This window comes from Coenobita brevimanus, chromosome 71 (genome assembly GCF_032717465.1).
Source record: "Coenobita brevimanus isolate Jiangsu-jjx chromosome 71, ASM3271746v2, whole genome shotgun sequence".
Lineage (NCBI taxonomy): Eukaryota > Metazoa > Arthropoda > Malacostraca > Decapoda > Coenobitidae > Coenobita > Coenobita brevimanus.
The window spans coordinates 28901717-28928704 of NC_137024.1; the positions used below are offsets into that span (position 1 = coordinate 28901717).

Below are 26988 nucleotides of genomic sequence, written 5' to 3' on the forward strand. Positions count from 1 at the left end.
TATAATATTAACACAATTTGTAATGGTGACACAGAGCATACTGAGGTGCAATGTAGGGGATAAATCACTACACAGTAGAAGTCACAGTATCTCTAAAGCCCCTTAGAATACTGCCCCAAGTTACTTTGCAATCTAAAAATTTCATCAGTAAACTGTCAAAATAAGAAAGAAATATTGTCATCGTAGTGAAGGAGTTAGGCAGGGTAAGGGTAAGAGAAAGAAATTATAAATACTTTATGTAGAAAAGCAACATAAGGCTAAAATGATCAGAATTACAGTATTAGATGAAAAATCATGAAGTACAAGGAAGTAAATGATGAAGTAGACAACCACAAAATGTATGACCCCATTAGTTACATAGGTGGAGTATTTTAAGATGTGATGGGTAAGTGATGGCAGAACTAGTAAAGAAAAATATAAGTAGAGAAAAGTTTTGGTAACTGAGATGACGTAGAAGTGTATGGCAAACAAAACCAAAACACTAGAGAGAAAGAAGGAATCTGAAAATAATAAAGAAGTAAAATAATTAGGGGGAAAAAAAAAATTATGGAAAACAACACACAAGAAATTACCAAAAAAGCTACAAGAAAGAAACTATGCATCACATGAAGATCAACACAAGTGAGGCACAAAAGGTTAAGCAAATGGCAATCAGACATCCAGGTTAACACAACAGTGTGCAAGGCAGTAGGAAATTGGATATCACATTCAACAAAATAACACAGGGAGGAAGAAACAAAGGAAGTTAGCCATGCAAATCAACAGAATAACACATGCACGAATGAATAACCTGGAAAATTAAACATATACAGTGGAATCTCCTAAATCGTGGTCTTGCGAGACTGGGCACATGCCGCAATTTGAGAATTCACAATTTAGAAATGACTAATCTTATGAGGAAATTACTTACAGGTCTGTCATCTTGGAAAAGTTGTCCACCCTTATCTCTGAACCTACATCAAACTGGTCACCAGTGAACACTAACAACCTTCTTGCTTGGCGAGGGAAGGAAGCGCTGTGATTGGCTTATTGTAAGTGCTATGCATGAATATGACTGACTTAGGAACTGCCATGTTCGACTGTGATTGGTTTACGCTCAGCTAGATATGCAGACTTGAGGTAATCCAGGAGGCATCGAAAAAGCATCATCTTTGATGGCTGCATCCACGAATTTCGTGTAATTTCTGCAATATACTGATGTTGCCACGTATCATGAATCCAATACACTTAAAATTGCGCGATTTAGGAGATTCCACTGTAGTTCAATACAATAAAGAAACGGGGACAACCAAGAAAAAACTAACATGACAGTGAGAGGACGACAGTGAGAACAAGGATGATGGGGACAGGCGCTATATGTGGTGTTATGACTTATTCAAGGGAGTTGAGCATAAGGAGCTGCTTCAGCACCTTAGTCTGGCTGGTCTCACGGATCTCACCTGCCAAGAACATCTCATCCACTACGCTGTATGCCTGAAAGGAAAAAATTGAACAGTTAGATAGCCCTTCTGCTGTGGTTAATGCAATTAAGTATTTTATTCAAACTAATACTGTACCAGAAAATTACTTTCAACTGTGAAAAATCCTAGCAGTTAAAGGGTTGAACAAGAAGACAAGGTCATGTTGCTCTCTCATATTATACCTGTACCAATAATATCCTTATTTATGTTAACACCAGACAATTCTTGTTTGCAGAAAAATACTACAAGTGAATGGGTTACATAAGGTTTCATCAATTCACCACCATGTGTAGGGTGGTGGTGACCATCATCTACTCACTTGATGTATGCTGTAGTACTGCCTACTTCCTCCTCCATCTTTATCATTCTGTGTCTGCCCTCCTCTCTTCCTATTTCTGGCTTTACTTCCTGTCACTTTTATTTTTCTTCTTACCACTTTAGGGAGTTCTACACTGAGTGACAAGCCTAATGGTTTCCTGTAATCCAGGAAACAATTCACAGAGCTGAATGGTAACCATACAACCAGATAATGAGGTGATGTGAAGCCTGCTATGGTGCCCCTACTGAGTCAAGAGACTCAAATATGGCATCCATTGAGGAACCACACCTCCATACTTTTCCCTGTCTCACTGTTGTGAGGTGCTATCGACCACATGGTATCAGGTTCACAGAATGGGAGGGCCCTGCAGAAATGATTGCTTACCTGCAGTTGATGGGTCTGCTCACCCACACAGACTGGGGTTGATCATTAACAACAACAACAACCACATGTGGGGCCCAATACTTTAATCAAATACAGTAAACTCCCAATTATTCATCTCAGCACTACCTGGTATACGACATTATCTGGCGTAGCCAATGGCTGCATTAAAATGGTACCCGACAGGAAGTATAAAATCTTTTACTCTATCTGGCCTGAAAGATCCTTTCTTCTGGCTAAAAGTACATTATTTTCCTCCATGAGACAGTTGTCATCAAACATTCAGGCAAAAATATATATATCATTCATTCATTCACTGCCAGATGCCATGTATCCCAAACAGGGTGGCCAAGGGCTTAGAGTTGATTGTTTTACAGGGAGGGGCACTAATCCTCCACCAACCCCACTTGACACGTAGGGAGAACGTTATATATTAAAAAAAAAAAAAAAAAAAATGGGGCTATACTGTACTGTAATATGAAAGGGAGGGGGGGAGGCAGGGTTGATGGTTGTTGGGCCTAGAAGCTCACGGTGTGTTAGTGGGGAGATGCACAGGTAGGGAGCAAATGAGTTTTGGTAGGCTAAGGCAGGAGACGGAGAATTTTAATGCAAAGTTTTCACTGGTTTGCAGCAGGAAGGTGGATGCTCTCTCACTCTCCACCGTATTCCTCTGCTGCAATGGTGCCGATAAACAAACAAGCCTACGTTGCACAGTATGTCACTTCCAAAACATTATTATTATTAAATGGCAACACTGTGATGGGTTTCCCTCCAAAACTTGGCTAACCTTCTAGTGCTACTGCAGCTCCCTAACATGCTGTACTGTACTGTTGACCCCCCCCCCCTTTAGTGTTCTGAAGTTTACATTACTGTGCCATACAAGTGACTGTTGGATTCTGCTAAGGCACAGATGAAAGTGTGCGGGAAAGAAAAGTCAATTAAATTGTACTGCTAAACAAGATGAATTGATACAAATGTGTTTATTTTACTAAACAAAATAATCATGCTACAAAGGAATCATTAAAACAATATATAAAATTGTAATGCTAGGTGTTTTAGGGTTGGCTTCCCATCCCTCTAACACCTACTGTGTAGCTGGGATCTCTTTCTAGACCTGAGCTTAGCCAAATAAGAGAGAGGCAGGACACAAAAACTCAAGGCAACAACCTTACACTTGTATTGCTAAATTCTACAAGTGGAACGGGTAGATGTCACAAGAGTAATTATACTGAACAATAATAAACCTTAGGCCTAGATTGTGGGTATCAGTATCACGCAGGATACTATTCGGGACAAGATCAGGTAAAGTGAATAGCACTACAATCAGGAGTCCTAGGGCAGTGAGACCAAATACTATCACTTGGGGTAAGTCCAGGTTTGATCTATCGGGTGGAGGTCTGTTCACTAGGGCTGTGGCACTGTTTTCACTGTTGGCAGTCTAACTCGTTTATCCGTCATGTTATTAATTTTTGTAACTGCACTGGAGCCTCTGTATGATCTCGGCTTGAGGCTATATCATTAAGATAGTCGTGCGTTCACTCAGACGGACACTTACTGACTGCCCGGCCGTATGATCTCGGCGTGAGGCTATATCATTAAGATGGTCGTGCGTTCACTCAGACGGACACTTATTTCACTGCCCGGCCGTATTCACTATCTCACAGTTACTTTATTTCTTCCACCTTGCTTTTACACTAACATTGACGCTTTTATTTCTGACTTCCAGTATTCTGATAATTCACTGTTCTGCCCTTGCTTCACTGTATCACTTTCACTGTGCTTTCACTGTCACTCACTTTCGGGACTGGGTGTAGTGGCGGTCAGGTACAAGGGCAACGGGAACAACTCAGCCTAACTATTGACAGGGCTGAGTTCCGCTGGGGGCCTCCGTATTCAGGGGCCATGGGATCATGCGTATGGGCATCCTCTCTTGTCTGGGGCTGCTGGTGGCAAAGGGTCCTGCGCTCTCGGGGCTCGGGGCGGGAGTCTGGCCCTCTGGGCTGGGGTCGAACAGCTGCCTGAATCTCTCACTCAGGCGCCTGACGGAGAACGAGGGTCTCCAGCATCGGGGTGAAGGGATGTCCCACCTGGGGGTCCTGGGGGCGGTCTGGAGGTCCCATGGGCTGCGGTCCCCGGTGGTTGGGGACGCTGTCAGGAGTGGGCTGCGGCGTCGGCCTCCGTCGGGGTCCGTTAGGCGAGGCCTCTCAGGGACCGGATGTAGTGAGAAGAGCCTGGTGGTGGTCACGGGGCCTCTTCAGTAGTCCTCCAGGCTGAGGCCTCCCTCTGGGTTGTAGTCTCGTGTAGGGGAGTCAGCACCTGACGGAGGAGCGGCTACCGGCCGTCTCCTATTGCATGGCCTGGCTACTGGCTGTGGCCTTCTAGGGGTGAGGCTACCGGCCGTCGCAAAGGCCCGGCTACTGGCCGTGGCCTGGGGAAGGGAGAGGCTACAGGCCAACTCGAGGGCACCTTCGGAGCAGCTACCGGCTGTCTCCTGACGAAGGCAGGAGCAGCTACCAGCCGTCTCCTTATCACCCCCAGAGCGGCTACCAGCCGTCTCCTGTAGGAGGGTCGAGCAGCTACAGGCCGTCTCTTTAAGGGCACCTTCAGAGCGGCTTCTGGCCATCTCCTGATGAAGGCGGAAGTGGATACAGGCCGTCTCCTTATTATCTCCAGGGCGGCTAAAGGCCGTCTCCTGTAGGAGGGTTGAGCGGCTACCGGCCGTCTCAGGGGTGCTGACTGGAGCTAGAGTAATAGCCCCACCCCGATGTTGTCAGTGGTTGGCTCGCCTGGAAGGTAGTCATTTTTTCCTGCTATGGTGGAAGGGGGCGAGTTCCGGGTCATAGGGGCGCGCTGCCCGGGCGGACTTATGTCCCTGTCGCCCAGAGTCAAGTCGCACTCAAATCACCCCTCCATAGGCTCCTTCTGGGGGTGTTGGGTTGTCCTTCGTAATACTATTCAGCTTTTTAAAAATCATTTAGACAACTGTTTCTTCCCAAGTGAAGTCTGTCCTTACTACTACGAGACTAAAGTTTTGTTTTGTTCTGTGTGGTGGAGTCATCTGCTAGAATTTTGATCAAATAAAGTACTGTACAGTATGGTGTACAAGGTACAGTACAGTAAAGTGAAGCATGCTTCATTTTATTGATTTTTTTTTTTTTTTTTAAGTTTTAATTGTTTATTTTGGCCATTATTGTACAGTATTCTCCAATAATGTGTTTACATCACCATCATCATCAATATTACCATCATCAACATGAAATGTGCTTCTGTACAGAAAATTACGGTGTACTTCACAGTACATACAACATTTCAATATTAGGAATGCCTTTTAGCTGTTTTTCAATGATTTATAGTATTTATTATGCATTTTTTATCATTACTGCTAGGTAAAAGAAAACAGGTCTCCCTCCCAGCTGTGGGGACTTTGATATCATCCCCATTGTCAACATGAAATTGCTTCTGTACACAAAACTGCAGTGTACTTAATAGTACATTACAGTATTTTAATATCAGGAACACCTATTAGCTGTTTTTTGACATTTTACAGCATTTTCTACACAGCAGGTTGGACCAAGGGCAGGCAACCTCCTGCCCACGGGCCAGATCCAGCCCATGAAGGTCTAGTGTCCAGCCTGCCAACCTGCTCGGCATGAGCATAGCAATCCGGCCCGTGAAACCCCAGCCAAAACAAATTAAATTCTGACTAATGGCATCTGCAGCTGGCAGATGCTATTTAACAATTCGACACTCCCCTCATGCCGCACAATATAATCTTTCCGCCATCCTGCCAGACGCCAGTGTCTGTTCGATTTCCGCACTGAGAGGAGGTATGTGTCACTCTTAAGGCGGGTACACACTTGTTGCGTACCCATGTACTTTTCAAGTTCATAGATATTTTGAGATCTTAACCCGCGAGCTCAAACACGTTCCATCCCTTTGGGCTGGACACTGAATCAATTCTTCATGGCAAGCAGCACTAGCCATCTACCTGATTTGCATGTTTACCAATAAAATTCTTGTATAGTCATTTTTGTGTTCTCATTTGTCACTCCAGCCCACGGTTGCTCCCGAAAGTCTCATCAGGCCCTCATTCTGAAAAGGTTGCCCGCCCCTGGGTTAAACATTGGATAAGTGTTACAGGGTTGGGGGCTAGGGGCCCCTAGGGGTGGCTTTTGCATAACCTGACATTTTGACAGTATTCGGCAAGCCTTTGGCTCTATTACACTGGATAATTGGGAGTTTACTGTACAAAGCTAGCTCATAAAAATAAACAAATGCACTTGCACCAACCCACACATTGCTCAATCCATGCAAAGCCATATATATTGCTGTAAAATTAGTGATTACAGTCAGAGTCTTTTAATCCAGAATGCACGGGACATTGGGAGTGTCGGATTATCGAAAAATCCGGACTGGTGGACAGGCCCTCTGAAAAGCCCCCTAAACATCTCCCAAACATTAATAACATTAAACTCATGCATCAAACTGGTTACTTTTTCACCTTTCTCCACTCTTCTCAGTATCTCCAGTTTATTGGCTATGGTTAGAGTCACAGGTTTTGGCATCTTTCCTGTACTGTACTTGGTGGGGTGGTGGAAGCCATCATGAGTTACAATACACAAGAATTCCATGAAAATTCCAGGAGTAAACCACACTGGGAAAGGTACAATGGCAGACTACAAGCCAGGCTACATCCAGGACTTTATGAGTGGTGGCATGGGTATTAAAATGGACAGTTCAGCTCAACCAAACTGTCATTTTTGTCTCCTTGTTACGTTGGAGTAAAAATTCTGAACCATTAGGCTTTCTGAACTATCAGATTTCAAATTAAAAGAATTTGTACTGAGCAATTCACAAAATGTGGGCAATTTAGAGCATAACAGCCTTACTGGTCAAAGATGATAGGAGCAGTTGGGGTTGGCATGGCATTTCTAGTGTGGGAGAGTTGCCAAGCAGTCCATCCAATTTCCTCACTTATATCCAACTGACTATGATGGTATTTTAGCTATCTCTGCACCATTTAATAGTAGAATAATAAAAATTGAGAAGTAACACAAATTATAATAATGCTATTTGGCTGCAATATACAATTTAGTTAAACTTACTTGTTTCCCCAAAGATCTGTATCATTTACATACAATACTATGGTAGGTGGGGGCGCTTACCATTCACTCACTTGATGTAGTGCTGCTTTGGGTGTCTGCCCTTTCCTCTCTTCCTTCCTTCCTCTTCTGTCTTTCTTTCCAACTTTATTCTTTCCTCTTTCTTCTGCCTATGGTTGACTTTACACTCCCTCTTATGTCTTTCTTTTCTTCATTCTTTCCTCTTCCTTCTGCCTATGGGTGACTCCACACTAAGTAACAAGCCAAATGGTTTCCTGTACACCAGGAAACCATTTACTATCCTGGGTGGTAACCATATAACCAAATCATGGTGCCTGGTGGTTTAGTAAGGTAATTAAGGTGCTCCAATCAGACTGAGCCTGTGTAGGATTATATCCAAGGTGTGGTTGGGGTTTACTGCTAAAGTAATGCCACTCAGGGATGAATGAGGCTGGTCACTCTCATCCTGAATGTCACGACCAGCTTGCCTGGCCCCTGGTCCCAGCACTCCTCGTGGGGCGTCGTAGGACTGGATGATGAATGGATGGATGGACTATCTTCACTAAAAAATGGTCCATGACTATACTGTGCAGTACTCTGCTTTGCAGCATCATATCCCCTTGTTTCTTTTTCACATATTAACCCTATCCTGTAAAGGGAGGAGCGTAAATTCTGGCTGTGCGTGTAATTCTCATTCGAGAGCTTTCAGAAGTCGCATAGAGATATTTTACTTCTAACACTCGTAGGAAAGTAAGTATTCATCATAGAAAGGCCACTTTGGTCTCATTTTGAAGGAATTTTGCTCTGTCATACATTGTCCAAAAAGACAATATACAGTATACAAAATAAAATGCAAAAAAAGTAAGTAGAACTTAGCTGACATGCTAAAGTTTTACACTGTCCTTTAAAAAAATATTTGCTAAAAAAAAACTATTCAAGAAGTAATAATACTTTTTGCTTCAATACATAGCAAAATAAATTTCCTTTCCAATAACGCATCATTTGTTATATTTTCTTAAATAATAACGCCGCATATATACGTGAGAAAAAGGAGCATAAGTGTTTGGCAGGAGGTCATTAGGTTTACATCCTACCTGTGAAGAACCTCACACCACACTGAGCCGAGCAAACCAAGTAAGCACGCGCGAACCAGCTGTGGCAGGCTTAGCTCTGCCCACTTTTGCCCGTCATCCAACAAAAATGACGACTCCCTAAATATTTCTTTAGAGATTACACCAGATGCCGGGCAAAGTTGTCATACTGACGTCAGAGGTTGACAAACGCATGACAACCCAGGTCGTCACTGGTATGTGTATGAGTTAATCTATCTACTTATGAAATAATGGTGGTAGATGGTGGCAACCATCATCCAATAACCTGATGCAGTGCTGCCTATTTCCTTTACCTTTATCATTCTTTTGTGTCTGCTCTCTTCTCTTCTGGTTCTCCCAACTTTCCTGTCACATTACTCTTCTTTCCATTCCAGGTGTCTCTACACGAAGTGATATGCTTAATGGTTTCCTGTCACTCATGAAACCATTTAAAATACTGAGTAGCAACAGTGGTAAAGAATATAGTAATGGGGTGATGTGGAGCTTACTGTGGTACCCCCATTAAGTGGGTGGAGAGACACAAACCTGGCATCCAACCAGGAACCAACCCTTACGCTCTTCCCTATGCTTTGCTGCGGCTAGGCGCTGTCTACCACAGGGAAACACCGATTCACTGCATGGAAAGGCCCTGCATGGGCAGTTGCTTGCCTGTAGTGGATGGGTCTGCTCAGCCAGACAGACCAGCATAGGGATCACAAATGAACATCAAATATTTTAAATTTCTTTACTGTTCTATTACATATACTTCATGTAATGCCAACGGCCATGCCACATTGAGTAAACCGCTTCCCATCCGATCAGCGAAGTTAAGCAACGTTGGGTCTGGTTAGTACTCGGATGGGTGACCGCCTGGGAACACCAGATGCTGTTGGCATCCCTACGTGTCAAGTGGGGTTGGTGGAGGATTAGTGCCCCTCCCTGTAAAACAATTAACTCTAAGCCCTTGGCCACCCCATTTGGGATACATGGCATCTGGCAATGGATGGATGGATGGACTTCATGTAATACATTACATGCAAATAGTTGTTTTGGCAGGAGAGGGCAGATGGATATGGTGGTGTGGATGTGTTAGTTAAGGATTATTGGGTGGAATATGTCATGAATGTAATGAGAGTAGTGAAAGGATAATAGCGAAAATTTTGTTCTGTGGGATTATGTTTGCATTTATATTGCTGTATGCTCCACAGGCAGGCTTGGATGAGGTAGCGAAGGATATATACGGGGATGACCTAATACGTGTAATAAGTGGTATGGAGGATGATGACATTGTAGTTTTGGTAGGGAACTTAAATGGTTATGTATATGAAGCAGCTCAGGGATATGAAGGAGTAAATGGAGAATGTGCATAAGGTACAAGAAATGGGGAAGGGGAAAGGATACTTGAGTTTGGGGAGGGAATGAACATAACTGGGTGCAATACACATTTTAGGAAAATGAGAGTGTAGGTTGATTACATACAAGTCTGGGGGAAATAGCAGCCAGATAGATTATTTCCTAGTCAGAGGGGCTGACAGGAAGTTAGTGAGGGACTTTAAAGTTATAGGAAGTAATGAGTGTGTGCTGCAACACAGGTTATTGATATGAGACATGGTGCTCAAGGAGCGGGTGATGAAAAAGAGGACCTCCTTTTTTTTCTTTTTTTTTTAATGCGAGGAAGGAGGAACCAAAGGCCATGAGCCCGTAATAAGAGTTCCCTCCAAGAGAAAAACATAATACAAGAGAGGGCCAAATTCAGATCCATTCATTTCGAGATGCATGGACACACTGCATTTGAAAGACTGGAGATCACAGGCAGCAGGAAATACAGACAGAGGGAGACAGTTCCAGAGTTGACCTGTTGCATAAATGAAGGACTGGGAGTAACGGTTAACTCTTGCATTAGAGAGTTGGACAGAAAAGGGATGAGAGTTTGCTGCTAGATGGGTGCTACACACCCGTCATAGAGGTGGAGGAATGCATGCAGACAGTTCAGAAGAGCAGTGACCATTAAAGTAGCAATAGAAAAGAGATAAAGATGCAACAGTGCAGCGAAGAGACAGAGGTTGAAGGAAGTCAGTAAGAGGAGGAGAGTTAATGAGACAAAAAGCCTTTGACTCCACCCTATTGAGAAAAGCTGTATGTGGGGAGCCTCCCCACACGAGAGTTGTACTCTACACGGGGGCGGATAAAACCCCTGTATAGGTCAACAATTGTGCAGGGGTAAAGAAAGAACGGAGTCGGCTTAGCACACCCAATCTCTTGGAAGCAGATTTTACAAGAGATGTAATATGATCTTTCCAAGATAAGTCCCGAGTAAATGAAACCCCAAGCACGTTCAAGGGGGAAAATATGGAGGCTGAAAGAACATACAGTAAGGAATGCCTTCTATAGTGAGATGAGGAGAGTGGTGGCTCAACAGGGAGAAGTTGACAGAAATGTTAATGAACAGTACAAAGCCCTCAACAACAACCTATTGAGAGTTGCTGATTCAGTGTGTGGATGGACAAAGCCCCCCCCCCCCCCTTCTCCCAAGACAAAGTACTCTGGTGATGGGATGAGGGTGTAGAAGCTGAAGTTAAGGAGAAAAGAAGGCTTTCCCAGGAATGGAAGAAGGATGATAACAAAAAAGGAATGCTTGGCTGACAAACATAGGGCTAGAAAGAGGTTTGCATGGCAAAGTCTGAGTCTCAGGGACTTTTATTTGATAACCTAAATAGTGTGGAATGGAAGAATATGATACTTAAAGGTGGCAAATCAGACGAGGAAGGCGAATAGGAATACCACAGGTGAGCAGTATGTGAAGAATGATGAAGGAAAGGTAGTAGTGAACTGTGGGGATATTAAAAACACCTGGAGAAAGCACAACAACTGGTTGTTGAATGAGGAGTTTAACTGGGACAGGGAAGGGATGGAGCCAGCAGATTCAGTGTCTGGTCCTTGGCCTTTGACTGACACTGTTACTGTGAGCAGGGCAATAGGCAGGATGGAGGTGTGGAAGGCAGCAGGTGTGTCTGGGTTGACTGCTTACATGTTGAAAGCCTCAGGAGATATAGGAGTGGGGTTAGTCACTGCTTTGATAAATACGATTATATATATATAAAATTGTGTTGTCCCAGATGATTGGCTTAAGAATGTAATTGTAAACGAGTACAAAGGGAAGGGTGATGCCATGGAAAGAGGAAATTATAGAGGCATAAAGCTTTTGGACCAGATAATGAAGGTAATGGAGAGAGTTTTATAAGGCACAATTAGAGAAAGAGTGAATACTGATGAGATGCAGTTTGAGTTTATGCCAGGCAATGGGACCTCTGATGTCATTTTCACTGCTTGACAGCTTCAAAAAATATATATTTCAAAGAAAAGGGAACTGTACTCTGTTTTTGTTGATCTGGAGAAGGCCTTAGAGTCCCTAGATAGGTGGTGAAGTGGGCAATGAGAAAGCTTGGGATCGATGAGAGGCTGGTTAGGGTGGTTATGGCCATGAATGTGGGTGCTAGAACACAGGTAAGGATGAATGGAGATCTAAGTGACGAGTTTTCTGTGAATGTTGGTGTGCATCAGAGTTTTCTGTGAATGTTGGTGTGCATTAGTAGTCAGTCTTGAGCCCCTTATTGTTGCAGTAGTAGTAGCTGTTCCACTGGCAATCTGACCAAACAGCCCCGAGTCCCAAAGGAGGGCCACGGCCGAGACCAGGCTTTCCCACAGAGCTCTCAAGGGGTGTATGTTGTGTTGTTGGCACAAGCAATTGTGTGCAATGCAGTCTTCCATAATGTGCTTAATAATATGAGGTGCTGTGTTGGATCCTGGACAGGCATCAGTGATGGAGTCACCCAGCCTCTTGTAATAACTGAAGAGGGCTGGATGATGCCCACATCTAAACCTGGCAAGGTAGACCCTGTCCTCCTGAGGGAGGTAGGATTCAGAAAGGGTGGATATCAGGAGGCCGTGCATGCAGCTGTGTGTTGTCTTTGAGTGACTGAGTAAAGCGGCGAGTGATTTGAGCATCAATATGCTTCTGGAAGCTGGTTTGAGGAGGGAAAGGGGGAAGAGATGACAGTATTTGTGTATGATATCATGTGCTCAGTATTGTTTTGAGGTTCCTTGGTGTATGTGGATGTGCTGCCATGTAGTGTAGTGGATGGTGTGGGTTTGTGGAGGCTGTGGCAAGAACTTGTGCCTCTCATGTCTAGATGATCCTTGGCTTTGAGGGAGGACTTTGGTTTCTTGGTGTAGGTGGTCTGTAGGTGCAGTAGCTGTGCTGCCTCTGATTATTTTTAGGGCCTTGTTCTGTACGGTCTGTAGGGTGTTGTAGTGTGTTTTAGTGAGATTAGAAGCCCAAGCAGGGCTTGCATAATTCATCACTGATCATATATATTATTTGTAAACTGTGATGGTGGCTTCTTTGTGTCAGAATGTTGTATAAGCAAGCGACCTTAGGATGTTAGGTCTTGGTGTTAATTTAGTTTTAATGTTTGTGATGTATTGTTTAAATGACATTGATCCATGTTGCACCAAGGATTGTGTGTGTGTGTGGAGGGGGGAAGGGTAGGAGAGTGTATTTTATGGTGAGATTTGGAATGTGACTATCTTCTGCTGCCCAGTTTGTGAGAAGGGTCACTGTATATTTGGCTGGGGCTATTGTGAGTCTGTTTGTAGTGAACCATTCGTGTAGTGCGTTGAGGTAAGGCTGGAGAATGTGTGTGGCTGTGTTTGCATTTTGGTGTGTACATGTGTTAAGTCATCTGCACAGGAAGCTATGTGTATTTGTGGTGTGTGGGATGTGGGTCTGTCGTGCATGTTTAGGTTAAAGAGCATAGGGGACAAAACAGATCCTTGAGGGATACAGTTTGTAAAGTTTCTGATGTTAGATGACTGACCAGCAAATGTTACATGTGCACATCTGCCTGCTAAATAGTTTGCCAGCCATCTTTTTGTGTAATTGTGCATGTTTGTGATGAACATTCTGTTTGTGAGGCTGTGGTGGGGGATGGTATCAAAAGCTTTACTAATGTCTAGGGTGACTAGGAGTGTTGTGTGGTGGCCTAGCTGAATTGATGCCATCAAAAAGTTTTAGTGTAAGGTCCGTAAGAAGAGTGTTTGTGGAGTGTAGTGGCCTAAAACCATGTTGTGATGGGGCTAGGGGAATGTGAGGTGTTACTAATTGTAATACCAGTCGTTCAGTGACTCTGGAGGGGGTGCAGAGGAGTGTGATGGGGTGGAGTGAGGAAGGTAATGTGGGGTTTCTGTTGTGTTTGGGGATAGTGATGATACAGTAGTACCAGATATGGACTCTCGAGGGAGACGTTGTGGCTGATAATTTGGTGTTGAATGCAGAGAATGAATGGGAGGCAAAGCAAAAATTTAGGACGTGGAGAGATGGTATGGGGCACAAGGAGCTTAAGAGTAAATGCAGATAAAACATAAGTGATGGTGTCTAGGGCTGGTGGTAGAACTGTCAAAGAAGAGGGAGAGTGGCCATGTGTGATTTGCCACAAGGGCGTGGGAAGTAATTCCATCTTGTGCAGTGTTTGTGATAAGTGGGTGCATAAGAGATGTAGTGGTATTTGAGGCAGACTGTGGGATAACGCTGATTTCATGTGTACAGTATGTCGGGGAAAGCATGTGCAGATTGCCTGGCGTGAAAGGATTGAACTTGCTGGTGAGTTTCTTGAGCGTGTGGAAGAGTTCTCTACTTGGGAGACATCTTATGTGCTGGAGGTAGGGCTGGAGCTGGCTCTGTGGCTAAAGTGAGGAGTGGTTGAAGAAAGTTCAAGGAGCTGTTGCCTCTCATGACATTAAGAGGGCTCTCCCTACATGCAAAGGGATCATTATATGTGGCATGTGTCAGGAATGTAATGCTGTATGGTAGTGAGACCTGAGCAACAAAGAAAGAGGATATTTGCAGGCTCAAACATACAGAAAGGCAATGATTAGGTGGATATGCAGTGCATCCCTGAATGCGAGGCTTGGTGGGGCTAGCTTTATGATAGAAGAGTTGAGAGGTACAATATGACAGAACTGGAGTGTATTGGTGTTCTGATGAGGAGAGGTAGACTGAGATGGTCTGGGCATGTGGTGAGGATGGGGGATGATAACTGGGTGCAGAAAGTGAGAGATGTTAATATTAGGAATAGGGTAGCGAGAGGCTGACCAAAAAAGACCTGGGACGAGGTCATTGAGCGTGACTTCAGGGATACAGGACTGAATAGGGAAGCTGCCAGAAATCAAGCCGCATGGAAAGCCGCCATTAGGTGACCAAGGCTAAGCATGCAAACATGCTGGAGCCTTGAAAAATGAAACAATGATAATCCTACTGTACCTTCCTTGACATGTGAAGAGAATGGAGAATGAAAGACTGACTAAGAGGGTGTATGTAGGTGAGGTGGAGGGAGGGAGAGGGAGAGGTAGACCGAGGATGAGGTGGAGGGATGGAGTTGAGAGGTATATGAGGGAGGGGGGGGGGTGAGTTGGGGGGAGGGTAGTCAATTGGTGGGTGACAGAGCGACTTGGGAGAGAAAAGTTTTCCACAAATTTGCATCATATTTCAACATGTCATAACAGGACATCAGTAGCACAATATGAAACAATTGGCAACTCTCAAATGTATCCTTCTCATGCATACAGGAGAAACCAGAAGCTGCTGACTTAGTTGTCATGCAATGCCAGATCTGGATTACTACTACTACTTACTACTAGCAAATGACTGACCTTTTGTTTCTCAAATGCACCAGTTCTTCTAATGAATTCAGCAGTGCTGAAACCACTGAAATAACATTACTACAAAATACTGTATATCAAAACAATGGCACCTGCTAAAGCTTGTAGCCCTCAAGCACAAGACTGTACCATTAACAAAAATCATACACCTTCAGGAAAGTTTTCAGTTATTTCTCCAAATAGGTAAAGTGCTTTATAGGTATGGGTAACTTATGAGAAACATGAAGAGAAAGCATTAAGAACTGTGTGATCACTGGCAAGCTACAATAATCCTTATGTTGTAATGACAGTACAGTGGTAATTGTGAGGATGCAGATGGATTTGCAGCAGGGAGAGAGAAAGTGAGAGGAAACAAGAATGGGCCTTTCCATCATGTAAGCAGGACTTTGCACGCGTGAGATAAGAAGAAGGGTAAGAGGATGCCCATTCAACCTAGTTCCTCATTCATTTGATTTTATTAGCTATTTATACAAAATAAAAACCTCTCCTCTTTGTTGTTTTGGTTAAGATTTTTTTTTTTCCCCTTTAACTATCCTAAGTTAATAAATCAGGCCATTAGAGGGAAAACCTAGTAAGCGCCAAAAAAGGAAAACAGAAAAAAACGCAGTTAAAGTATGTGTACTTTAAATATGACATAACTTTTCAACCAATGAAGATTTTCTGCTCTTGTTTTTTTTTTCCATGTAGCCTAATTCATCTACTTTTCCGTAATGATACTCAGACACTGATAATTAGTGGTATTTTAAATGAAAAAATTCAATAACATCTTCTTTCTCCTCTCGTTAGACAACAATCAACGACAAAGTAGCAGTACTTTTACCCATAATACAGTATGTGTTACTGTAGGTCAGCTATAAGATATTGACATTGAAAATATGTCAGCAGGTAAGTGACGACATGCGCCTTTATGGTGGTGTCATAAAAAAAAGCTTGGTGGTATGTGTCGAGCCACGCGATTGGCGCGTCTTGCAGCCACCTCCTGCTGTGTGGCTCTCGCCTGGTTTTCCCTCTCACTCTTAGCCTCACATACATGAGGCTTACAACAAGCGCGTGTTTTGACATGAATACTATGGTAAAATTGCCTTAACTCAAATAGGAAAACCGGACATGATGTTGGTTTCCAAGGATGCAGTACTTGGAAGAGGAAAATACTAAGCCAAAATGGACCTAATGGTAATGTCATGGAGTGGTTGGCTATCAATAGCAGTACAGTCGTTCACAGCCCTTTAAAAATCGTAATTTTCAACCACCTTAGGGACATCTTTTTCACTTAAACCCTTGTTGTAGTGGTAGAAGAGGATTTGGGGAATAAAGTGGTATATGTAACTCCGTTTCTGGCTGGGGTGGCACTTGTACCTGGTTTTCCCTCCAAGCGCCTCAAATGTTTCCCACACCTCAATTACATGGGATTAATCAGAGTAAATGTGTTAACACATACCATACATACAGTACTCTATTTACACAGGTACTGTGGTGCTATATGCATCATAACTTTTTTTCCTAGTTCCTTAATCCTTTATCACATTCCCTAACAACTCTCCGACAGTGAAGTAATGCTGTACAAGAATGTTCATAATTATCCTGCATGACTATCTTCCTTTAATTTCCTTTCCCTTTCCTTAAATATTATTTCCTGCTTCATCCATGGCTTCTCCAGATGTTCAGCTATGATACTGGGTTTCCCAGACTATTGTTTCCTAGATTAAAGGACTTTTCAATTGTGTGAAACTACTGCAAAGTGTTCTTTACCAAAGCAATATATGGGAAACTATGGCTGTATAATGCCTAAAAAAAGTATCCTCACTTGGTGGTAGATAGTTTTGAAATCATATGTTCACTTCAATAGTAATAATACACAAATATTATATATAGCACTGATATGTCACTATCTATTGCCAGATGCCTTAATCCTGTAAGGGGTGGCCAGAAACAAATCACCTCCATGTCACCCTGTACTCTGCCATTTCACTGTCCTTCTCGTAGCTCACACCTTCCTCCCTCATATACCTCTCCACCCCATCCCTCCATCTCATCCTTGGCCTCCTCCTCCTCCTCCCTCTCCCCCCCCTCCAACTCACTCACATACACTCTCATCAGTGTCTCACTCTCCATCCTCTCCACATGGCCAAACTACCTCAATGTGTTTCTCCTAACACTTCCTATCACATCCACATCCACACCACAACGCTCCTTCACTTCCTTATTTGTCAGTCTGTCTCTCCATGTGACTCCACATGCTCCTCTCAAATAACTCATCTCCACTGCTCTCACTCTTGACTTCTGTCCCTCCAACAAGGTCCATGTTTCACTTCCATACATTAGAGCTGGTGTCACAATACTGTCATGTAGTAGCTTTTCACTTCCATATTCACTTCCCTGTTTCTTATCACTGCTTTCAAGGAACTAACAACCTTTCTTCCTTGTTGTACCCTTTCAAGCACTTCACCCTCTAAACTTCTATCCTTAATCATCACACTTTACAAGTACTACTTAAATGCACTCACATTTTCCATTTCCTCCTCATCCAACCTCACTGTACAGTCACTGACTTCACTTCTCTCAAAGACCATACCTTTACTCTTCCTTACATTCACCTTTAAATTCTGTTTCTTACACAGTCTGCCAAACTCATCCGCCAAGCCTTGCAGCTCCATTTTGTCTTCGCTTAACAACACAGTATCATTTGCAAACACAGTACAGGGAGTTTCCAAACATTACCCTCTCTCACTAGGGTCGCTCCAGCATCCACTGCCCTACTTTGTACCATGTACAGACTGAACAACCATGGTGACATGACACATCCCTATTTCAATCCAACCTTCAAATAGAAAAATTCACTCAGTTCAATATCCACACACACTGCAGCCTTAGCACCCTCATACATACTCTTCACTGCAATCAACAATTTCCCATCTACTCCATTTTTTCTTAATACTTTCCACAATCTTTGTCTATCCACCCTGTCATACGCTTTCTCCAAATTCACGAAGGCTGCATACAGCTTCTCCCTTCTCCAGAAACTTTTCTACTAAAGACCTAAGAATGAATAGCTGATCCACACAATCCCTTCCCTTCCTAAAACATCCCTGTTCTTCTCCAACCAATTCCTCTGTTATTTCCCTAACTCTGTCAATAAGTATCCTACCATATACTTTTCCTATTACACTAAGAAGACAAATGCCACTATGATTACCACATACTTCTTTTTCCCCTTTTCCTTTGTACAGGGGAATAATTATACCTGACTTCCAATCCTCCGAGACTCTACCTTCCTCCCAGGCCAATCTGCACATCTTCCACATCCATTCTACTACTATCTCTCCCCCAAGCTTCAGCATTTCACCACACACTCCATCAATTCCTGGGGATTTCCCCATGCATCTACAACTGTAGAAAATTACTATGATAACTCGTATCATAGATACAGTATATCACATGGCAACTGGGATCTTCAGGGCTACCAACATGTGTCACAAGCTCTCAGTCGTGTTTCAGATCACATCCTTGGTTTTTCAGTTTGTGTACCACAGAGTTGTTCGGATACTTTTTTTAGGCACTGTACATCTTGACACTCTATCTAAGGTCAACATTTAATTCCAGTGTCTGACAAGTGGATACTGCAAATAAATTAAGCCTGGAAATACTTTAATACACTGGGTGGTAACCTTTTAACCAACCAATATGTGTTCCCTACATGTCAACAAGAGGGTTGACAGAGGGTTAGTGCCCCTCTGCAGAAAACAACTAACTAAAAAGACAAACACAATGCCTCGGGCAAGGCCTGACATGGACCATACAGAGGACATAGTGTGGATTTCAACATGGAATGTGAGGGGTGCGAATGATAAAGTGACAGAGTAAGAGACTGTCCACGTGCTTGAGGATGCAGAAGTGGACATATGTAGACTGACTGAGACTAAATGGAGAGGTGAGAGTGGGAGTATGGATTGGGTATACGTGGAGGAGTAGATGAGAATGAGAGGGTAAAGGAGAGTGAATGTATCAATGTGTGCTAGAGATGGAAGAAGAATATAAGAGAGTATGGATCAGTTGGTTAAAGGATCGTGTGGGTAAGACTGAAAGCAGGAATATAAGCATGGGCAACTGTATGTGTACAGTTGCCAGCACTCCCACGTGTTACAGGGGCACGAGGGTTTGAAGAGATGTGGCACCACTGTGATTATTTACTTCGAAACAGTCCATGTGAGTGAAGAGGAGTAACCTCGACATAGTTTCGTTAAAGAATGATGTTTGTTGTATGTAAGCTCCATTTCGCAAGGTTGACATTTCAACCCGCATTGTTGGTATAATTTACATTGTTTTACCTAAGGATACTATACTCGATTTTTTTCCAGCTGATGATTCATTTTCGTGAATGTGGCACCTGCACACTCCTGCTGCGTGATTGGTTGGTTTCAGTTTCATACCTGAAGTATCATATTTACAAAAAACAATTGTACCTTATATTGCAATTCTCATAAATGCTGTTTTGCATTGTCATTGTACTATACAGACAGACATGAAACAAATTATGTATCTGCGCTTCACCCAAACGGACAATGAATTTGAGGAAGTTGAATCTGAATTGAAATACAGTAATCCCTCAAATATCCAAACGCCCAATATCCGAACATCCCCACTAACCAGACATAATCGTCCTGTGATCCAATATTCCCAAAATGGGCCAAAAACCGCAAAAAATTCGAAAAAAATCTTACTTTTTTTCCCTCCCGTAATTTGAAATTGCCGCGTGGCGCCGAACAGCTGTTACACCATTGTCCCTTCACCCCTTCCTTCCTCCCCCTCCCTCCTCCCCTGTCAGGGTTGCCATTTGGTATTTTTCATTACCAAGTGTGGGCCAATTTGGTAATGAAAAATTCGTTTGGTAATGAATCAGAATAATGCATTACCAAATGGATTTTTCACATGTATGAGGATACACAGGATGGAGAAGGTGGATTGTTTGTTCTCTCTGATTAATCTGTTACCATACATAGTGTGAAAATAATCAACATGGTGTTAATTATAAGGAGAGTGATTACATGTATTTCCACTTGTATATATAATTAGTGAAGAATAAATGCTAGCTTTACAAATTTGGTAATGAAAAGTTAAATTTGGTAATGAAAGTTGAAGAGATTGGTAATATGGCCGTTGCGATCTGGCAACTCTGTTACCCTGCCATCAACAACAGTCACAGCCAAACTCCGATCGAGAGCAGATGCTTATAGCAGTGCAAACCACAGGTGCTTGTTTTTTTGTGAATAAACTGCAATACCTCACCACTAGAACACACGGGAATTTACAGTGTTGTGCAGTGTTAAGAAATTAGAATTTTGAGTGCAGAGGATTAACTGTGGACTGCAACTGGCAGTTCAAACCAGTCCAGGAGCCAGGGACTTGTAAGTACCCAAAATGTTTAATATTGTATAAACTTACCTCTAAAACCTCATTTTATTGTTCTTTTGCATTTATTTCGGTCTTTTATGTCCCTTATTGGCATGATTTGGGTCTTAACCCTTACACCGCGGGCTTGTTTTGCTTTGACTTGCGGCTCCTGCGGGCATATTCGCACTCCGACAGACTCTCTAAAAATATTTGCCAAAAATCAGTTATCAGTCCTAGAATATTAAAATCACATATACTTATGGCACATACCTTCAGCTTTCTCCTTGGGTGTTTGTTGAGCCTTCGTCGAGTACCGTAGGACTTGTGGAGACCTCTGAAGTTGGGTAGCGAAGTCTCCACTTTACACTTCCCGACAACCCGTAATATGATTACCATAGCCTGATATTATCACTAGAAACACTAATCTATGATTCTCAAGTAGTTTGGAATCCATACTCCCCCCAAAAAATAACACTGTGAAAGCAATGAAAATTACGAGGGCGTATGACCATCCCACTTCCGATCGTTCACCGCTGGTGTTGTCTATTATTCATAAAAACACTCACAGTTTATATTTCTGTTACTATATAACACTTATATATATCTACAGTCTTTATCCATAAGTTTCTTTCAGAAACAGTAGTTTATTGTCACTGTAGGGATTCAATTTCTTTCACTAAAATACGTAGCATTCACTTTCTCGTCCTGTAGTGAATGTCACTTTCACCTTCACTTTCATAACTCATAGTATTCATACATGCTAGAGTGAAACTTTCACTTTCATTGCTCCTAGGGTATATACTCGTATTCTTATATTACTACTCATTTACATTTCTGTTTACATTCCCTATTTTAATTATGTTATTTACATTTCTATTTTATTTACACTGTGTTATGCACTGTCACTTGAAGTAACTTATAAAACTATTTTCCACTGCTCACGTATATTTACATTCATTACTTTCACTTGCTGTTTACACATTATTTACACATTATTTACAATTCCACTTGCACTGTTTTACTCAATAGAAAGATCGTAGTCACTCTTTTATTAATCGTAAGCCCTTTACCTCTTTCCACACGAGGTTTAGTAGGGGGTAAAGGTCACAGGGCCCTTTGCATGGGGGTGAAAAGTGGCTGAAGTTAGCAGGAGCAAACAGACGTACCTTCACATTGGAAGATGACAGTGAACTGATAGGGGTGGGTTGGATGGCCTACCTAGGGAAATGCATTACTGCCAATGTCAGCCTCTTGACAGCTGCTAATATATAGCAGTGAAATGACTGGCAGGAAATCTAGACAATACATTATAAATTAGGTAGTTCCAGCTGAATGTAAATATCACTTAGGCTTTTCCCTTCCCTCCTTATATGTATATTTATTACGAAAATAGATTATATGGCATATTTCAAGGGGAAATAAACAGCGAAAATTAGCGAATGAGTGCATGTGAGGTGGTGTCAGGTGATAATTAGCCAATTCCAGGTGTATGGCACTATCACTTACCTTATTTCTTTTTTGTATATATTATTTGGTATAAGAATAGGGCATAGGGCTTATTTCAATGGATGAAATCAGTGGAAAATTCCAGGGAAGATTTACTTAGCACAGAATACAGTGTGGTGGACTGCAATAATTAGGTAGTTGCAGGTGAATGTAAATATCACTTAGGCTTCTCCCTTCCCTTCTTATGTATATTTTTATTACGAAAACAGATTATACAGCATATTTCAAGGGGAAATAAACAGCGAAAATTAGCGAACGAGTGCACGTGAGGTGTTGTCAGGTGATAATTAGCCAATTCTAGGTGTATGGCACTCTCACTTACCTTATTTCTTTCTTGTATATATTATTTGGTATAAGAATAGGGCATAGGGCTTATTTCAATGGATGAAATCAGTGAAAAATTCCAGGAAAGATTTACTTAGCTTAGAACGGCCGGGCAGGCGAGAGGATAGGGTAATGGAGAGGGGGTAGGGAGGGGAGTCAAGAACGGGGAGAAATGGCTAAATTGTCAACAATGGATGGGAGTACAGATGAGATTAGGTGTGCTGACTAGTGTTGGACATTGACAGTACTGATAGATGATACAAGCCACCACTTGAAAGCCCGGGTGAATTCAAAATAACACCGAATCACAAAAGTGACGCCCCGCGGTATGATCCCTTGCTCCCAAGTGTCACGAAAGTGACGCCCCACGGTTAAGGGGTTAAATAGGTGCAATGCATATCCAGAGGGAGTTGTATAGGTGTTTTTCTGAGTTAGGGTCCATAAGTACAAGTCCAGGTGGCTGGGGCCCAATATCCAGACAGGATCACTATCCAGACATGCCTTTGGCTCTATTACGTCGGATATTGGAGGGATTACTGTATTTATTATTGTAAAAGGTACAGATTTGTTACATCTCTAATAAATATTTATACTTAAGGATATGTATACTTACGGATAATATGGGCGAAGGTATGGAAGCAATGGAGTAGGTGTGATCCATAATAAAGTCTGACATCTTGCAAGACGAGACAACTATGTTTTTCTCGCCTGGCCGTCTCTCGTGTCACCCCCCCCTCTCTGTAGCAACTGTTCCATTCGCCTCCCCACTTCCACCACTTTACCACTGATAAAACCGTTAATTTATTAAGAACGGTACTATACACTCTAATGTAACAAGTCCTTTAGTATTAAGATACCTTTTATCTGCACTTACCCAGCCAAATGAGTTTATTAACCCTTTAACCGCGGGGCGTCACTTTTGTGACGCTCTGGTGAAATGGATCATACCGTGGGGCGTCATTTTTGCGATTCTGTGTTATTTTGAATTCGCCCGGGCATTGAAGTGGTCGCTTGTATCATCTGTCATACTGCCAGTGTCTAACAATAGTCAGTGCTGCTATTGTCATCTGTTCTCCCATCCACTGTTGACAATTTAGCCATTTCTCACCATTCTTGACTCCCCTCCCTACCTCCCCTCCATTACCCTCTCCTCCCGCCTACCCCAGCTGCACAGCGCTAGGCAAATCTTGCCCGGATTTTTCCATTCATTTCATCCATTGGAATGTCCCTATGCCTTATTCTCATACAAAATAATATATATAAAAAAGAAAAAAGGGAATTGATAGTGCCATGCACCTGGAATTGGCTAATTATCACCTGGCAACACCCCACATGCACTTGTTCGCTAATTTTCCCTGTTTATTTCCCCTTGAAATATGCTGTATGACCTGTTCTCATAATAAAAATATATATAAGAATGGAAGGGAGAGGCCTAAGTGATATTTACATTCACCTGGAACTACCTAATTTATTATGTATTGTCTATATTTCCTGCCAATCATTTCACAGCATATATATTAGCAGCTGTCACCACGCTGACGTTGGCAACCCTTCACTGCCCCTAGACCCAGCAGTCAGTTTACTCTCGTCTTTAAAAGGTGAAATCACGTCGGATTCGCGCCTGTCCAATTCCGCTGCTTTTTAGCCCCATGCAAAGGTCCCTGTGACCTCTACTCCTACTAAAGCTCGTGTGGGAAGGGGTAATGGCTAAGTGACTATGCTGTGCAACGTGAACTAGCTAATTATCAATGATAATGATGGACAGTGACTACGATCTTTCTGGTCTCTAAAACAGTGCAAGTAAAAATGTAGTGGTATCAGAGGTAGACTGCGAGATAATGCTGATTTTATGTGTACGGCGTGCCGGGGTGAGCAGGTGGAGATCGTCAGACGTGAAAGAATTGAACTTGCTGGTGAATCTCTTGAGTGTGTGGAAGAGTTTTGTTATTTAGGAGACATGTTGTGTGCTGGAGGTGGGGCTGGAGCTAGCTCTGTGGCTAGGGTGAGAAGTGGTTGGAAGAAGTTCAGGGAGCTCTTGCCTCTCCTGACATTGAGGGGGCTCTCCCTATGTGCTAAGGGGTCTTTGTATGCAGCGTGTGTTAGGAGTGTAATGCTGTATGGCAGTGAGACCTGGGCAGTGAAGGAGGAAGACATTCGCCGGCTCAGACGTACAGAAATGACAATGATTAGGTGGATGTGCAGTGCGTCCCTGCGTCCAAGGCCTGGAGGGGCTGGGTTTACAATGGAAGAGTTGAGAGGTAGGATGGGACTGGAGTGTATTGGTGTTGTGATGAGGAGAGGTAGATTGAGGTGGTTTGGACATGTGGAGAGGATGGGGGATGATAGTTGGGTGAGGAAGGTGAGAAGTGTTAATATTGGGGGTGGGGTTATGAGGGGTAGACTAAGAAAGACATGGGACGAGGTCATTAAGTGTGACCTTAGGGTTAAGGGACTGAACAGGGAGGCTGCAATGGATCGTGCAGCATGGAGAGCCGCCATTAGGTGACCAAGGCCAACACATGCAAGCATGTTGGAGCCTTTAAAAACGAAAACGAAACGAAAACGAAAACGTGTAAACAGCAAGTGAAAGCAATGAATGTAAATATAACTGAACAGTGGAGAATAGTTTTATAAGTTACTGCAAGTGACAGTGCATAAAAGTGTAAGTAAAATAGAAATGTAAATAATGTAAATAAAATAGAGAATGAATAGAAATGCAAATAAGTAGTAATATACGAATACGAATATATATACTAGAAGCAATGAAAGTGAAAGTGAAAGTAACGAAAATGAAAGTGAGAGCTTCGCTCTCTATGCTAGTACAGTAATCCCGCATGTTTCGCGGTAGTTACGTTCTTGTAACCCCCGCGAAAATTTAAATCCGCGAATACTCTATTAACAATTGAATCTTGCACTTGTGTCCACCATGCTGCCCATCACACAGTCCATGTCCATACTGATTGCGAGACAATTCGCCGTCAGACAATTCCCCGTCAAAACATGGATGATTCCCCTTCAGAACAATTCTCACCCTGGACGATTCCCCGCCATTTTATAAATATACTAATCAATACTTTTATAAATATACTTATTATTAATTAATCAATACTTTAATAACTATATTTCAGGGGGATCCGGGATCCAGCAAAGTCTAGGTTCAGTAGCGTAGGTTCTGGATATTATTTACTAGTTGCACCTTTAGTCAATAATTAACTTGTTTCTTCCTCGCTGTAGTCGCCTTTTAATTATATTCTAGCGTCACCCACAGCTATCTTCATTAATGAAGGCGAATTATCTTGTGTTTGTTGTGACTGCGAATTGTCCCGAAACCTCCATACTCATCCCGAAATACCTTCTTACAAGATTGAAAGCACATACTCCATTATGAAGGAAAAACGTAAACACCGTACTGTAATACACAATTATCTACACATTTATTCACAAAACAGTACAAAATGAAAAGATGCATTAACTGGTGATAGCAAACACTCGCACGGTCGCTTCTTAGCTTGTCCAGTAACACAATTTTCTCTGCTGTCATAACTTTTCTTGATCGTTTTGTCACTTTGGAGTGTTTACTAATTGTATTATTAGCCTTTGGTGAAGCTGGCTTACGTCCTGGGGCCATGTGGAAAGCAAGTGGGAGGCAAGAGGCTCGTATCATAGTGCAGTTACAAGAACACCAAACACGTGAGGCAGTCAGGCGTTGACTGAAGAATGTGGGGCAGAGAAACAGTGTTGCCATATCCAAACAACGAAATTATGCTAGGGCAGTGAAAAAATTATGCTAGATTGAGCAAATTTGTTCCAAGTAAAAAATGAATTATGCTAACTTGAAGCTAAATAATAAAATTCTATACATATGCTACATATTAATTATGTACTGTTTACTATGAAAATATTAAAATGAACCTACATACAGTAAGAGGGTAAATATCGGTTTTCTGCCCATACTGCTTTTTCCCACGAAACTTACGTTTTTCTGATGGATTTTGATGTGATTCATTCGATTTTGAGCATCATTTCCGTCGGAAATAACCAGATTTTGAGATATGACCCCCCCCCATCCCCCTGCAACAATGGAGGAGCTTTGGGGAATCGGGGGTTATAGGGAGGGGGGGAAACACAGAAAATGGTCATTTCCGACTGAAATGAAGCTGAAAATCGAATGAATCATACCAAAATCCATCGGAAAAACCTAGGTTTCATGGGTAAAATACAAAGCTCAAACTTATCCTAACCAAACCTAACCGAACCAAACCTAACCTAACCTAAAACCTAACCTAACCTAAAACCTAACCTAACCTAATCCAACTCAACCTAATCCAACCCAACCAAGCCCAAACTGAAAGTAACCAACTATTCAAACCTTACATCTTCTTACCTTATTCGTCTCTCTCTCTCTCTCTCTCTGATTTGTAGCTTTTATAAAATTATTCCAAAAATATTCCATTCCATTCTAAATTATACTAGAATGATGCTAAAACTTCTAATATGCTAAAAAATATTCCAGACTCGAAAATTTTATCAAAATTATGCTAAAAGAATAAAATTATGCTAGATATGGTAACACTGGCAGAGGGGCCGCGGGAAAGGGACAGAGGGTGGCGTGAGTTTACCGCGCTACAATTGGAAGTTGCGGGAATTTCAATTTTTTTTTTTTTTCTGTATATTCAAGGATATTTTAGTTGAACTTATTA

At 42.4% G+C, this 26988-nt stretch overlaps 1 protein-coding gene and 1 non-coding gene across 3 annotated transcripts in view; one reads left to right on the forward strand and one right to left on the reverse strand.

Moving 5' to 3' along the window:
• Positions 1 to 496: 496 nt before the first annotated feature.
• Positions 497 to 26988, reverse strand: part of AP-2sigma (adaptor protein complex 2, sigma subunit) — a 53635-nt gene continuing 27143 nt past the window's right edge. Inside the window, exon 4 of one of the 2 annotated variants that reach the window (XM_080278007.1) lies at positions 497 to 1473. In XM_080278007.1, the coding sequence (XP_080134133.1) occupies positions 1372 to 1473 (102 nt within the window). In that variant the 3' untranslated portion in view covers positions 497 to 1371. Of the gene's footprint in view, positions 1474 to 6147; positions 6253 to 26988 lie in introns of those variants that run through there. The other variant, XM_080278008.1, reaches the window with a different exon arrangement.
• Positions 9130 to 9248, forward strand: LOC145406986 (5S ribosomal RNA). The gene has a single exon (XR_013898651.1). It is a non-coding gene; the product is annotated as a 5S ribosomal RNA (ribosomal RNA).